We start from the raw sequence: 14588 nt of genomic DNA, 5'->3' as shown, positions 1-14588 counted from the left end.
ATTTTGATTACTTTCAAAGGTCACATCTCCTCCTCTTCTTCAGGTTAAGTGTCAGAGCTCCTCTTCATCATGTGTGTGAAGTGTGTTGTTGTAAATCCACTCTGATCCTGTATTTGATCATGTCTATAAACCCCTCTATTTCAGCCCTGCTCAAAACAGGCTGTTTCTGTGTCTGTAGCTTTAAATATGTAAATGAGCTGTGTCTGACCACGCCCCCTCTCTGGAAGGGCTCGGGTGTACTCGCTGCTTTCTGGCTCCATGTTCTATTGTTTACGGTGAGAAGGCAGACTCAGAGGGCAGAACAAACACCTAGCTGTGGGAGTGTCACCCACCTGGGGGAGGGGCTACTGCCCTTTGTGATGTCATGAAGGGAAAATCTCCAAAACGGCCTGTTTGAGCAGGCTGAAGACGGAGAGGATGGACTTTTCTCATGATTGGGGGGACTTGTAGAAGAATTAGAGACAGTAAATAAACAGGAGGCACATTGTTGATTTTTTTATTAATTTAATTTACAGTTCAAATTATTTCACAAACATTAAAACCATGTTAAAAATGAACATTATTCAATAAAACATTTCAAATGAAATATTCCACAAGTGTGTTTGAGAACAGCTAAGTTATTACATATCGATAATTGTGCCCGTTATGACAGAAATCAACCGATCTAAAAGTCAAACAGAGAAATGTTATGAGCGAGAATATTCACAATCAGTAAGAAACAGAATTCAGCTTCTTGAGGCACATATTTATTATTTATCATATCTGACATATTTATCAGGTTTACAGAGAGCCCTCCTCTTTCATTTCAACGAGTCCATCTGTTACTGCCATAAACATCATCATCATCAACAACCAATCAGGCGGCTCTGTCGGAAAAATAGAACAACTCTATGACAGCTATGTTAGTTCATTACAGATTTTATGTGCTGCAAAAACAGGGACGATCGTCTAGAAAAACATGATCCAGTCAGCTGGACATCTGAGCACAGGAAGAATCATTCTTTGTAGCTTTGTAGCCTGAAATCTGTTTGATTAGAAGTAAAAAAAAAAAAAAAAAAAAGGTTAAAGTCGGCGGCGGTTTGGACCCTCGTGTTATATCCGCCTCACACGTCGGGGAGGGAGAATACTAACTCGCATGCTCAGAGCTCACGCCGTCCTCACAGGCGCTTTGGACAAACTTCAACATCTTCAGTCCCTCGTTCACTAACATGCAGACGCACAGAATCGCCTCCAATCATGAGCCGACGTCTAGATTTAAAACGAAGAGCGGCTTCTGTGCAGCGGATTACAGTAATCACATTCATCGCTGGGCGGATTGTTTTCACTTTCTGATTGGATAACAACAGAATATTTCAGGTTGGTTTTTTTTCAGCTAGAAAAGGCTGTAAGTTGAGACCGTGAAGGATGTTCAGCATTTAAATCCAGATATTCTCTGTTCCCATTTTTAAACAAAACAAAAAACAAAACATGACGGCAGTGTGACCTGCAGGAGGACGAGAGCGAATCACGCCGTTGGTGTTTCGTATCAACGTAATGAGAGACATGTCAGAGGGGAAAATGTCCTGAAGATTTCTAGAAATGTTCAGGAGTGAAAACAGCTCTCGTCCAACGTTCCAAGTTACATTTCTCAATTTGGTAGGACGAACAGAAAAGGTCTCGTTTTGAGGGACTCGCACAGTGGAGCCGTCAGGCACTGGTCGGAAAATGAAGGGAAGACGAGGGGAAATGAAATTCAACTAAATCCATTCAAAAAGGAAAAGTGCCAATTTAAGAACTCTTAAAGCTTTTTGTGTGTGTGCAGAAATAAGGACTTCATTGAGATTTTTAGATATAAATATCCGTCCTTGTTCTGTTTCCCTCCCATAATGACAGATTGATTAAGCTCCTCCCCCCTCCAGTGCTTCACCAATAAGAAGTGAGCTGAAATCGTCTCAGTACACAGAGGGGACTTCAGAGAGGCTGATGGTGAATGTGGGGGTGGGGGGGGGGGCAGGAAGGCTTCAGTGTGCTGGTGAGTGACGACCGCCGCAGGTTTCTGTTGAGGTGGGCGGGGTCGGAGGGTCACAGCCAGGGAACGCGGTGCGGCGGGCGGCTCACAGTTTGGCACGCAGGGGCTTCAGGTACTTGTGGAAGGATTCGTGGACCTGAGGAGGAAAGAAGGTTTTATTTGTGTTCCAGGAAACAGCGAATCAGGAAACAGGCGGGGGACGTCTGACTGACCTCTGTGGCGTTTAGAGGTGAGCTGCGAGCCCACTCGAACAAGTTCTCGTAGACGTTCCCGTCGTATCGTCCCAGCACTGAGTTCAGCTTCTTGTCGTTGTGGTCGAAGGCGTCCACCAGAGCCACGGCGTTCTGCCTCAGCTGAGACAGCAGCTCCTTGATGCGAATTGAAGACTGCAGCACCTGAGGCACGCTGAGCAGGCCGGCCTGAAACCGAAACGCAACGAGACCAGGATCAGCACAAAGAAGGAAAACCACCTGAGGCTGTTTGTTCAAACGGGAGCAGATGGCGAGCGGACCTGCAGGAAGTCTCCGGAGTTCCTGGTGATGCCCTGCAGGGCGTAGAGCAGAGCCAGGCTGGACAGCGCAGAGTGGACACCCGTGTCACCGATGTCTCGCAGCTTGTCGGTGAAGAGCTTCACCACGACGTAGTGACAGTGAGCCTGGAGACACACGGGGGAGAGAGAGAGAGAGAGAGAGAGAGAGAGAGAGAGGGAAACATAAGCCCCGCCTCCTTCCAACAACTAACGATCTGTGAATCCAGCACTCTCACAAGCCGTCTTCTGTCCTCTCTTATAAAAGCAGAAAGGCCCAAAAATAGGTTTTAAAATCCAGCTTTGAACTTACATCTGAGGCTCGGACCAGGTCGATGGCGCTGTTGTTCCAGGCGTCCTCCTGACTCTTCCTGCGCTGCAGCTCCTGCTGGATGCTCTTAGCTGCCAGTTCAACCAGACTACACACACACACGCACACGCACACACACACACACACACACACACACACACACACACACACACACACCCCATCAATATTACTGTATCAGAGCAAACAAAGCGTGCTGAGCGGTCACAGACATGGCGGCTCAGCGTGTGGCGCTCCGTCTTACATGGCAGCTCGTAGTTTGTACACCTCCACCAGGCTGGCCAGGTCGTTTATGTCCACCACGGTTGGTCTGGCGGCGACGGGCTGCGGCTGGACCACCCGACGCTGCGCCTCGTTGAGGTAGGACACGATGCCGCTCAGCTGCTGGCCGGCTTTAGCCTGCCGGTAGCTCTTCACCAGGTATCTGCACGGACGACAGGTTACAGGTTAAAAACTTCACCGCGTGGTCGACGACGTGATTCTTGTGTTGCCGATACGTTTATCGTTGCCATGGAAACGCCGGCTGTTACGTTAAAAGACAGCTGCATAACGAAGTGAGAGCTGCTGCTGCTGCTGTAGATTATACTCTGACACATAATTTTCTCTGCCTCAGGTCGGTTTGGCCCGGTCGTCATGACAACGGTCAACTTTGGATTGGAGCGAGTAGCAGAGAGGATCACTCCCGTGATTCCCCTCCAGCCTCCACGTCATCTTTTCTTATTGTTTTGACACACGTGCACTAACAGGAGGCTGCACATGGCGAGCTCCAGAGCTGTTTGAGGTTCAGTGCCTTGCTCAAGGGCAGCTCAACACCGATCTTACTACACAGGCACCTGCAGCTGTTTCCCCTGCTGACGTGAGAACTCGTTTACCGTGCGGTCTGCAGCATCATGACCGTGTTCTCTCCCTCGTAGGTGCACGTCGGCGTGAACTGGACGTAAATGTCGGGCAGGGCGCTGCTGCAGGAGTAGCCGTGGCCGCCGCACGACATGCGGCACACCTCGATGCCGGAGTTGGTTTCCCACGTGGTGAAGGCCTTCAGACCGGCGGACAAAGCGTGGAGCTGCAGAGGGACAAAGATTTAAGGTCAAGACGGGTTTCTCGTTCATTAATCAGGTCTGAGGACTTTAACCCATGACGGACGTGTCACAGGAAGTCGACACAGATCTGCCTGAAGCGACTGGCGTGCTGCAGTTCTTATTCTTATGACCCTGCCTGAGAGAAGGACTTCCTTCACGTCCCCGTCCGTACCTCGGGGAGTTCGCTGAAGTCGCCCTCGTTGATGTCTCCACTGATGCGCAGGTACGTCTCCTTCATGTACTGGCCCACAAAGTGGAACGCATAGGCCATCGCCAGCAGGGGAAACAGCTTGTACTGCTGCGTCTGGTAGTCCAGGATCTGAGGCTCCGGCTCTCTGAGGACACACGGACACACACACACACACGGACACACACACACACACACACACATACACACACACACACACACACACACACACACATTCAGGTCGTGTTTGGAGCAAAGAAGCTAAAGTAGAGAGTGAAGCTGCTGGTCTTCAGAGTCTGTTTTCACCCGCGAGCGCGTGAGACCACGTGGCCTGAGAGACGTAAAGGAAACTTTAACGTCAGTATTTGACGAGCTCGGAGTCTGATTGGACCTCTTTGTTGACAGTTTCTGAACTTTTTCATCCTGATAAATAAGAATTAAAAAAAACTGAGGTTGCATCAAGTCAAATCACGTGGTCTGAAATGGTCAGACATTTCGACGACATTTCTCAGAGGGTTGGTGGAGCGGGTTGGGGGGGGGGGGTTCAGTCCTGATAATGGAGGATGTGGTCAGACATTAAATATTCACCAAAGTAATGCTTCCACTGCTGCTGTGTGGTTGTTTTTATTAAAACCTCTGAAACAAACATGAAGCTCTGATAAACATCGTTTGATTTGGAGAGATCGGCTCCTCTCTGTCAACTTACAACTTTACAGTCCTGCTGACACACAAACATCGAGATGTGCTTCGGAGGGAGCAGGGTCACCTGAGGTCACCTGGGGTCACCTGAGGTCACTGATTCATTTAACTAGTTTATCAGCCTCCTGCAGTTTGTTTGTTTGTTTTTTTAAATGATTGTCTTTCATGCATATTTGGTGTTGTTTATTATTCTTTATATTTGACTTCTTATTTTTTATTTTATTTAAGTACTTTTTATTTTAGCCTCATTTCCCACAGTAACTGTTTTTTGCACTAAGACTCATTTCGATTCTGATGCTGACTGAGTGGCTGCAGCAGGTTCGCTGAGGTCCTTTATGAAGGACCGTAACTTGAAGGTACTGACCCAGGTCGGATCTCAGACTGGTGTCGGACGGCGCTGTAGCGGATGGCGATGGTGCAAGCCTTGGAGAGCGCTCGAGCCGACTCGCCCACGATCATGGAGCGGATGAACACCATGGTCCCGTAGGTGAGCTTGGCGCTCGGTGGCTTCACATAGGTGCCATCTGGCTCCACCTGGTGGACGGACAGAAGAACCAGACTGATGTCATGAGATGCTTTTCTCTGGTTCTGCTGTTTACTGATACTGGATCAATACATTCAGTATCGCTCGGTGATAACGGCTGATACTTCACACCTGAGCACAACGTCACATCACCTTTGCGTATTTCATCAGCATGTTCTCTCGGGGGATTCTGATGTTCTCCAGTTTCAGGTAACCGTTGTCAACTTCGTTAAAGCCGAACTTTGGGCCGATGTCTCCGACCACAACACCTGAGAGAGAGAGAGAGAGAGAGAGAGAGAGAGAGAGAGAGAGAGAGAGAGAGAGATAAACAACAGAGGAGGTAGAGGGAGGTAAAGACGATCTGACTCCGGCTCGTCATGAGACAGGCGGAGGTCACCTGGCAGAGGTATGTGCGTCTTCATGTCACGGAGGGGTGTGATGAAAGCGTGCAGGCCGTGGCAGTTTCCCTGAGTGTACAGCTGGGCCAGCACGATGGCGTGGTTCGAGGTCTTTCCAACTGGAGGGGGAGAGGAAGAGAGAGAGAGAGAGAGAGAGAGACAGAGAGAGAGAGAGAGAGAGAGAGGGCGGTGAACGCAGTGATTCATCTAAAGACTCGTTCCTGATGTCACACAGAGACCACGGCGCTGTTTCTGAAACGATCCACGTCCAGGCGCTCGGGATGGTTTCAGGTTAAAGGTCTTTAACTCATCGGGTGAGAAACCTTTTAAATATTGTCTCACCGCCTGTCGCTGGTTATTCTGCAGAACGCCAGGCCCGACTACGCTTGCAGACTGAACAAAGTCTCCTCGTGTGTTTTGTTCTGATGATTCCGTTACGATGGACGTTACTCTCCGGCATGTCCAACTCTGACCTGGCGCTTTGCATTGTGGGAAACGGTGTGCAAAGGAGACTAGAGAGATTAATCCAGGATCAGAACGACGTTCGAAGGATCTTGCATTTATGTTAAAATCGGTTTGGCTCGAGTGGCGGATTCAGGGCGATGATCCGATCTCACTCTGATCAGATGACCGCAGCACGTCAGAGTAACTTATGGCGGTACTCACGTCCTCCGGGCCACCACTTGATGGAGCTGATGGTGGGACTGTTCAGGACGAACTCCTGCGTGGCCGGGTCATACGTGGCGGTGGTCTCCAGCCCCCTGAGGTGAGTGCCTGCAGAGAGACAGGAAGTCAACGCCCGACACACGAACGAGGATGACTGGAGATAAATGACTCATGATGAATGTTTAACGATTAGCTTAACTGACAACAAACAAACATATGAATCAGTGATGAAAACACAACATGTATGATGAACACACAGACAGGACAGAAGAAGGAAGTGACAGACGTCATGTTCAGCCCTCATCACAGTGATGAACTTTGTGGATGTTTGACAGATCTCAAAACACGTAACAATCCTAAAAACCATTTTACCTTCAACATGCCGTTTGTGCTGGAGGACGTGAGTGATGGGTTTCCTCGTCTGAGCCGAGGCTAACAGAACTATTCCAGGAGCTATCGTGGCCGACAGCCAAACACAGATCTCAAGACTAACGCTAACACAAGGTTAAAAACACACAGACGACGAGACAGCGAGGTGACGGGAGGGCACCAGGGCCGGTTTGTCTTTAGAGGAGGATCTGATGCACACGAGCCGCGAGGCTGGTTTCACAACATGGAGGAGCTTTTTCACAGGTCGTACTCTGGACAACTTTTCTCTCCGTTTGGATCTCTTCATTCAGCGAGTTGGCCGAGACGTCAGAAGTGGTCAAACGCCGTGGATGTGTGATGTGTTTGAAGTGTTTGAAGTGCAAATGATGGAAAAACAATCACAGATCATGATGGGTGAAAGATAAAGGAACCAGCTGAAGAACGAGAGGTGTCAGAGTACGGCCTGTTAAAAAGTCATATTGACCATCGATGAGAGCGGACCGACGTCACTCCTCCAAGCTCACCAAAACGAGAGCGGAGAAAGAACAACCTGTACTCGAACACACAGTGGATGCAAAGGTCAAAGGACGGTAAAGATCCTGACACATGACGGGCGACGAAGGGCAACGGCTCACGTCTTGGCCAAAAAGTTGTACTTGAACACACCGCAAAGACGACAGCCAACCACCACGTCCGTTCTGAGAGGAGATAACTCTCCACGCCAGCAGGTGGCGGTAGGCCGCTGTTATGACCATTCTCACGAGATCGAGAATGTCTGATAAGAAGTTGAAAACGGCGCTGGCGTTGTCAGATCTCGGTCTTTACGTGGAAAAAGAAAAGAGGCTTTCGCCGAACGTGACGGAGAGCTGGAGGTATATGAAACCTCCAAACAGCCAATCAGAGAGAACGCCAAAAAACAGGCCGACGAGGTCTGATGGAGCTGGACTCAGCTGGGGGGCGACGACCGCTCACCGACTTTCCAACTAAGACGGACGGCGGACGATCTCCTTGGTGCGCCTTTAGAAGAAGAGCTCGGAGGCTTTTCTGACGACCAATCAGAGGATGCAGCATTTCGATTGGACGCCGTTCATTTTAGAAGCAGTGCTTTGAACCAAAAGGGGGGCGAGGCCGCACATTAAGGGTCAAGAACCTGCAGGACGAGCTCTCATCAATGGTCAGACCGAAAGAAACCAAACGGGCCCCGTGTGTTCTTTTTGTTTTCATGGACAGGGCCTGAGAGTTCGGACTCTGGATCATTTTTACCGTGGCCCATCTCAGTCTGAGCGTAGGTGCCGATGATCTCGAGGTTCCAGGCGGGCATGAAGAAGCGGTCCATTTGCTCGGGGGTGGCCTGGTTGAGCAGTGTGGGCAGGAACATCCCCAGATGGAGATCCAGGGGCTCGGGCCTGTCCGGGTGCACACAGCTGGGCCGCGCGGCACAATGAGGAGGAGGAGGAGGGTGGTGGAGTGAAGAAAGCAGGTGAAAGGGGGCAAAGAGGGAGACGCAAAGGGAAAATTATAGAAAATTGGAGGGTGAGGAATTTCTTTTATTCACCCACAGGAAGGAGTGTGTGTGATAATTTCTGAGTGGGTCACATCAAGAATTTTAAATGTCTAATGTCATGCATATTGGAATTATTGATATTGATTTATGTGCTCAGAATTTGGTTTGAAATTCTTTCATTTTTGATTTTATTTCATTCTGTCTGGAGAAGCTGCAGTTTGGATACCTCAGAGTCTCAGATTAGGGAGTTCTGGTCTGTTTCTGACTGGAGGCCGACGCTCCTGTTTACATCCTTTAGACCAAAGACACCCTCCCCCTCCCCCCTCCCCCCAACGTCCAAAACCACCATCACACGTGTGAGCGGTTTAGTGAACTAAGCGGCTTGGAAGACCACACCAACCGAGACTTAGACATACCTGAGACCAGAATGCTCCAAGACCGAGACTATTTCAGCCCTGCTCAGAACAGGCTGTTTCTGTGTCTGTAGCTTTAAATATGTAAATGAGCTGTGTCTGACCACGCCCCCTCTCTGGAAGGGCTCGGGTGTACTCGCTGCTTTCTGGCTCCATGTCCTATTGTTTACGGTGAGAAGGCAGACTCAGAGGGCAGAACAAACACCTAGCTGTGGGAGTGTCACCCACCTGGGGGAGGGGCTACTGCCCTTTGTGATGTCATGAAGGGAAAATCTCCAAAACGGCCTGTTTGAGCACACATTTTCTGAAAAGTGGAGCAGGCAGAAGACGGAGAGGATGGACTTTTCTCATCATTGGGGGGTTTGTAGACAGACATGTTAGAGGAACTGAATTGGATTTAACATGAGAGCTTTAAACTTTAAACATTCAGGATCTAATTTTCTTTGTTTACAGCGACTTCAATCAGATTATTTTCTGAACAGTAACAGTAAGTAGACGTCAGATTGAGTGAGCGGCATGAAACCATGGTTACATAAAGTTTCTGTCCCCCCCCTTATGTTCCCTCCTTCCCCGATACTCTTGGACTTTGGCCCCAAACCGGCCAAAACGCAGGTAAACAAAATATTCATTGGAGAAAAAAAAACCTGTTTGTAGATCTGGTGGGATGAAAGACGGCTAACTCACGAAAACATCCACTTGGCTTTGTTTCAGAGGGCTAACAAAAGCTGGCCTGACCTACATTTTCTCTCACTGCAGATTCACCGGCCTCTCATGTTACAAAGAGACACTGAGAGGCTGGAGCTCGCTCTCATTATGAGCTCCCAGAAGCACGTTCTCCTGTAGCACGAGACCAAACTTCACTTATTTTAAAATTTGAGCTCATAAAAAAAAAAAACATTTTCATTATCTAATATTTCAGACATCAGCAGGACTTCTCCTCCTGAATCTGCTCAGCAGCCAATCCAAAGACAGAGGTCATCATTTGCAAACAGACAAACAATTAATCAAGGCACACATGACATCATGATCAGTCAGTACACGAGGGAAAGGACGGGACAGTGAAGCAGCAGAACCATCGGGTCGAACGTGGACTACGTTTTTGTTTGTTTTGTTTTTTTTAAATGGACAATATTTCCAGTTAGCTACATGAAGTTAGCCTGAAACTGTGAAAGTGAGCCCCTAGTGGAGAGACGTCAACACTACAATAGTTTGTTAGATCACAGGTGTGAGTGTTAGAACATACATGCTACATCTGTTAGCCTAAATATTGGTACATGATTCAGATCTGTCAAACACATACAAGGAATCACCAGAACAGTTTTCCACAGGACTTCGGTTCTTCTCCACAGGAACCCAAATACCAATTTATTTCTTTTTTAAGCAGACTGAAGCTGCGTCTGAGGGTCTGACATGACTACGTAGTAAACGAGTTAAAGGGGGGTTTTTTTGAGTCCAGGACTGACCGTGACCCATCTCGGTTTGGGCGTACGTGCCCAGGACCTGGAGGGACTCCGCCAGAGGCAACCACTTCCTGGCCTGCTGAGGGTCACACTGGGAGTACAGGGTCGGGAGGAACATGGCAAAATGCAGCCCAAAGGCCTCATGTTGGTGGCCCCGATATATACTGGGTGAAGGGAGAGTGCAGGAGACACAACTTCAGGTCAGACGTGGAGCCGTTTTATTCTCTGACAATGTGATTTTTTATGAGTTTATGTCGAGCGTACGATCCTGTTTCTTGCTTGGTCATGGTTTCCTCTCTAAAAGTCAATGTCCTGCAGATCTCAGTGAAAGTTTAACTCACTAATCTAAATCAACATTGTTCATAAAAAGCAGCATTTTATTTAACGGCTGACCTATTACATCGTGAGTGATGATGTAACCGGAGCAAGCTGACGCTGCATAGCCTCTCACACAGTTTTAATCTAACGATGGACTTTGCTTCACCTGACTTGACTTGCTGTTGGGCCGCACACAAGCTTTTATTTCCCACTATCACTGTGATGTGTAAACCCGCCTGGTTGGTTAAGTGATCCGAGGACAGCTTTAACTTAGCTTCACTTGCTTTGGATGTAAGGTTGAATAAACAGAACAACAACAAAAAAACAGGTTCTGCTCTCCTTTCTCAAAACAACTTCGTCACCGTTTCTGCTCATTTTGAGGTGGAAGCTGCCGAGCCGGAGACGAAGGTGATTAAATCTGCAAAAAAAAGATGCAAAGCAGCACAGACACACAACAAGCGTGATCACCGGTTCATGGTCATTTTTTAAATGAGTGCACGGGAGAGAGATTTGAGCAGGAAAGCAGCAGCGCTGGTGGCAGAATGTGTTGGAACGGACCAAACGAAACGTCCAGATGTTGATTTAAAATCCTGATAGTTGTCAAAGTGCAACTTTTAATAGAACAGCTTCTTCTATCTGTGTAAACAGGGGTGAGGTGGTGTTTGTATTTGTACAGTTTTGGACGTCAACCTCACTCGGAAGAACGCCGACCCCAATCCAAGTGGTGGGAGCGCTCGTAACACGACGACACGGCGGAGCGTGAAGACACGGCCTGCAGGGTGAACATGTTTATGAGTCCAAGACGGCGTCACCCAGAGGTTCAATCGTGGGAACTATGCAAAACAAAACGGGGGTCCAAGAACTCAACCCCGCATAAAAACACATTTTTAGCACTTGCAAGTTCTGACTGACATGATTTGGATCTGTCAAACAAATGTCTTCAACCTTTTTTTTTTTGAAAAACCTTTTTTGTAAAGGTGCCAAAACAATAAAACAAATATCATGCACTGTGCTGTTATCTGGCAGCTTCATGAAGGTGGGCCTTACACAAAAAGCAAGTAAAGAAGTTAAAGGGGGGTTTTTGAGTCCAGGACTGACCGTGACCCATCTCGGTTTGGGCGTACGTGCCCAGGACCTGGCAGGACTCCGCCAGAGGTAACCACTTCCTGGCCTGCTGAGGGTCACACTGGGTGTACAGGGTTTTGAGGAACATGCCAAAGTGCAGCCCAAAGGCCTCACGTTGGCATCCCATAATCATACTGAGCAAAGGGAGAGTGCAGGAAACACGACATCAGGTCAGTTAGCTGTGAATGTAAAAGGAGCAGTATGTCACTCTGCCCCCTAGTGTTTAAAATATGTACTGCAGTCTAAACTCTAATCATCACAGAGAGCTGTCCCCCCCTCCTCTCACACAGCTCTGCATGTGGTGGACACTGTAGCTTCAGTGTTTAGCCAGCTCTGCATGTGGTGGACACTGTAGCTTCAGTGTTTAGCCAGCTCTGCATGTGGTGGACACTGTAGCTTCAGTGTTTAGCCAGCTCTGCATGTGGTGGACACTGTAGCTTCAGTGTTTAGCCAGCTCTGCATGTGGTAGACACTGTAGCTTCAGTGTTTAGCCAGCTCTGCATGTGGTGGACACTGTAGCTTCAGTGTTTAGCCAGCTCTGCATGTGGTGGACACTGTAGCTTCAGTGTTTAGACAGCTCTGCATGTGGTGGACACTGTAGCTTCAGTGTTTAGCCAGCTCTGCATGTGGTGGACACTGTAGCTTCAGTGTTTAGCCAGCTCTGCATGTTGGTGGACACTGTAGCTTCAGTGTTTAGCCAGCTCTGCATGGGTCTGTAAAGCTTTCTGCGTTCTAACCTCTCTCCATGTTTCATCTCCAACATTGATCCTAGTTTGAGCAGCTTTCTGCTGCTGGAGCTTATTAGAAACATGCAGAGGCTTTTTAGCTCGGGTACAATCACTTCTATCTGAAGCAGTTCCACTGCCCGCTTCCATCGCTGCAACACCTGTTCACCTGATAACTGCTCTCATATCTGGCAACGATCCTGGCGTTTATATGCATTTCGTGTAGGCACACTGATGGTAGAGGCTGCTGAGTAAAGAGTCCATCAGTGTCAACTCTAGATTTATAGACCATCAACGAAGACGAAGGAGCAGTTTGGAGTTAAATGTATTGACCAAGGAAACAGCCGACATGTGGCTGCAGCAGCAGGGGATCGAACCCTCGACCTTCCTGCTGAGAGACGACCGACTCCACCAACTGTGTGTGAGCAGGTGTGAATGTGTAGATGTGACCTGCGGTGTGATGATGATGTGAGATGATCTGTTAGGATTCTGCTCATGTTTGGGTTAGTTGCAGCTTTGACTGGGAGAATAATGCTGAAGATTTGTTTTTTGCTGGTTTGAGCATCTCTGTGAATATCTTAAAGTGTGAACGCAGCTGGCTTGGAGAAATGTTAAGCAGGACACCTGAAACATACGGTTAGTATTATTGGAGGATGTTTGGATTCAAAGCTCGTTTCACCAACATACTTCTTATAGCAGTAGATCTCCTCGGGGTCTGCGATGCCGTACTCTCTGAGCTTCAGGATCATTTGGGCACTCTTCCTGACAGCCTGGTCGTAACGCTCACTGCGGGACAGAAAACTCGGGTTCTCCTCCTTGAAGTCGGGGTCGCTGAGAACCATCGACTCTGCAGGAGGAGGACGGAGAGAGAAAATTAGAAAAGGGGCTGCTGAAGAATAATTTTTTTTGTGCATCTTGTGCATATGCTGCTGGAGCTTATTAGAAACATGCAGAGGCTTTTCAGGTCGGGTACAATCACTTCTATCTGAAGCAGTTCTCTTCCCTGCTACACCTGCGTGTCTATGCTGTGTTTATGATTTTATGGTACAGTCACATCTGTAGTTCATTGGGTGTTTATGATCATGCTGCAAGTGATATAATTCCATCGTAATGTACTAAATGTAAACGATCAACTATAGTTGGTGCAATAGAAAAAACTACAAACTGTCAGTGTTAAAGTTCATTTTCATCATCGTCTTCATTTTAACCTGCATTGTTCCCGTCAGCTTCTGTAGTGATATATTTAATCTCAAATATGGCTTCTTCTCGGTAGGGCTGGAAAATGGATTTTGACTTTTAAATCTACTTTAGTTGTATTTGTCTTTGTTCATGTTTTGCATATTTTGTTTTTGTATTTATTTCCCGTCGATGTGCACATTTTTAATTAGTCCATAGTTTGCATTAATGCAGGTGATGCTGATGTTGTAAAATCAATGAGTAACCCTGTTGAATAATCGTGATATCGATTTAAATAAACATGATTATGTTTGGGGTGGGTTTTTTTCTAACCCTAACCCCTATTATCACCCTTAGCCCTAATAATATAATACCAATATAATAATAATGATAAATGCTATTTGTTTTATGCTGCATCTCTGCTCACCTAAACGTTGTTTTACCTGAAGAACACTCACGCGCACTGACACGTGAAGCCTCACGAGCCTGTTACTTTTGAAAACTACTTATTTGCTAACAATAAAAGGCGCCGAATAAAACTTGTGGTATTGCTTCATTACAATATGGTTCATTTTAATAGAAAAGGCCCTTTAACGGGCTTTCAGAGGGATATTTTACGTAATACCGTGTAAATTTAGATGAGGTCCGGTCAACTTTTAACGTTTACAAAGCTAACGCTCGCGGGGTTGCCCTTAGCAACCACTTACAGCAGCTAACAGGTGACAACCTCTTCGGCTTTTTTCTCAACAATACTTTCTGTCTAATTAACATCTTTACTGCCATAATCATCACCCAAAGTTGGAGAAAGAAGTGAGGACAGTTCATGCTCACCGATTTCTCGCCTCCTTTTTGTCTTTTCTGGGCCTCCGTCCAAAATATAGGTGAGTTTCTCGACGTCAAAAGTGGCATTTTTCCGCTCTTTCAGAATATCGGGATTCATGGTTGTTAATCCGAGTTAAGCGCTGTTCTTATTTGGGGGGGAAAGAAGTTGACTGTGTTGAGAGGTTAATTGTGTAACCTCCGGCTGCAGCAGCGCAAACACTGACAAGTGCTCCTGACAGGGCCTCCTTCTTTGCGCAGGCGC

At 47.6% G+C, this 14588-nt stretch overlaps 1 protein-coding gene across 2 annotated transcripts; it reads right to left on the bottom strand.

Annotated features, from left to right (window-relative positions):
* Positions 1–484: 484 nt before the first annotated feature.
* Positions 485–14587, bottom strand: acox1 (acyl-CoA oxidase 1, palmitoyl). Of its 2 annotated transcripts, none has more exons than XM_079335073.1 (14): positions 14336–14587; positions 13016–13175; positions 10164–10324; positions 6415–6522; positions 5748–5867; positions 5504–5619; positions 5192–5361; positions 4114–4276; positions 3735–3925; positions 3107–3286; positions 2848–2953; positions 2520–2663; positions 2221–2427; positions 485–2144 (listed from the first exon to the last, which is right to left on the bottom strand). In XM_079335073.1, exons 1-14 carry the CDS (start codon positions 14442–14444, stop codon positions 2094–2096), a joined length of 1986 nt encoding a protein of 661 aa, XP_079191199.1. In that variant the 5' UTR covers positions 14445–14587; the 3' UTR covers positions 485–2093. The 2 variants fall into 2 exon arrangements, with proteins under 2 accessions (XP_079191199.1, XP_079191198.1); XM_079335072.1 differs by lacking the exon at positions 10164–10324 and adding an exon at positions 8047–8207 and having other exon boundaries at positions 14336–14586.
* Between the last annotated feature and the right edge of the window lies 1 nt (position 14588).

Source organism: Symphodus melops (assembly GCF_947650265.1).
Source record: "Symphodus melops genome assembly, chromosome: 2".
In the NCBI taxonomy this organism is placed as follows: domain Eukaryota; kingdom Metazoa; phylum Chordata; class Actinopteri; order Labriformes; family Labridae; genus Symphodus; species Symphodus melops.
Note: the sequence above shows the minus strand (reverse complement) of the source record. Positions and strands in the feature narration are given on the sequence as shown.

Excerpts from the sequence above, each read along its gene's own strand:
- acox1 (XM_079335073.1), bottom strand. The coding sequence starts at position 14,444 with ATGAATCCCGATATTCTGAAAGAGCGGAAAAATGCCACTTTTGACGTC. Across the intron at positions 13,176-14,335 it reads AAAAAGGAGGCGAGAAATCG|AGTCGATGGTTCTCAGCGAC; the intron begins GTGAGCATGAAC and ends CTCCTCCTGCAG. Across the intron at positions 6,523-10,163 it reads CCAAACCGAGATGGGTCACG|GCACTCACCTCAGGGGGCTG; the intron begins GTCAGTCCTGGA and ends GTCTCTCTGCAG.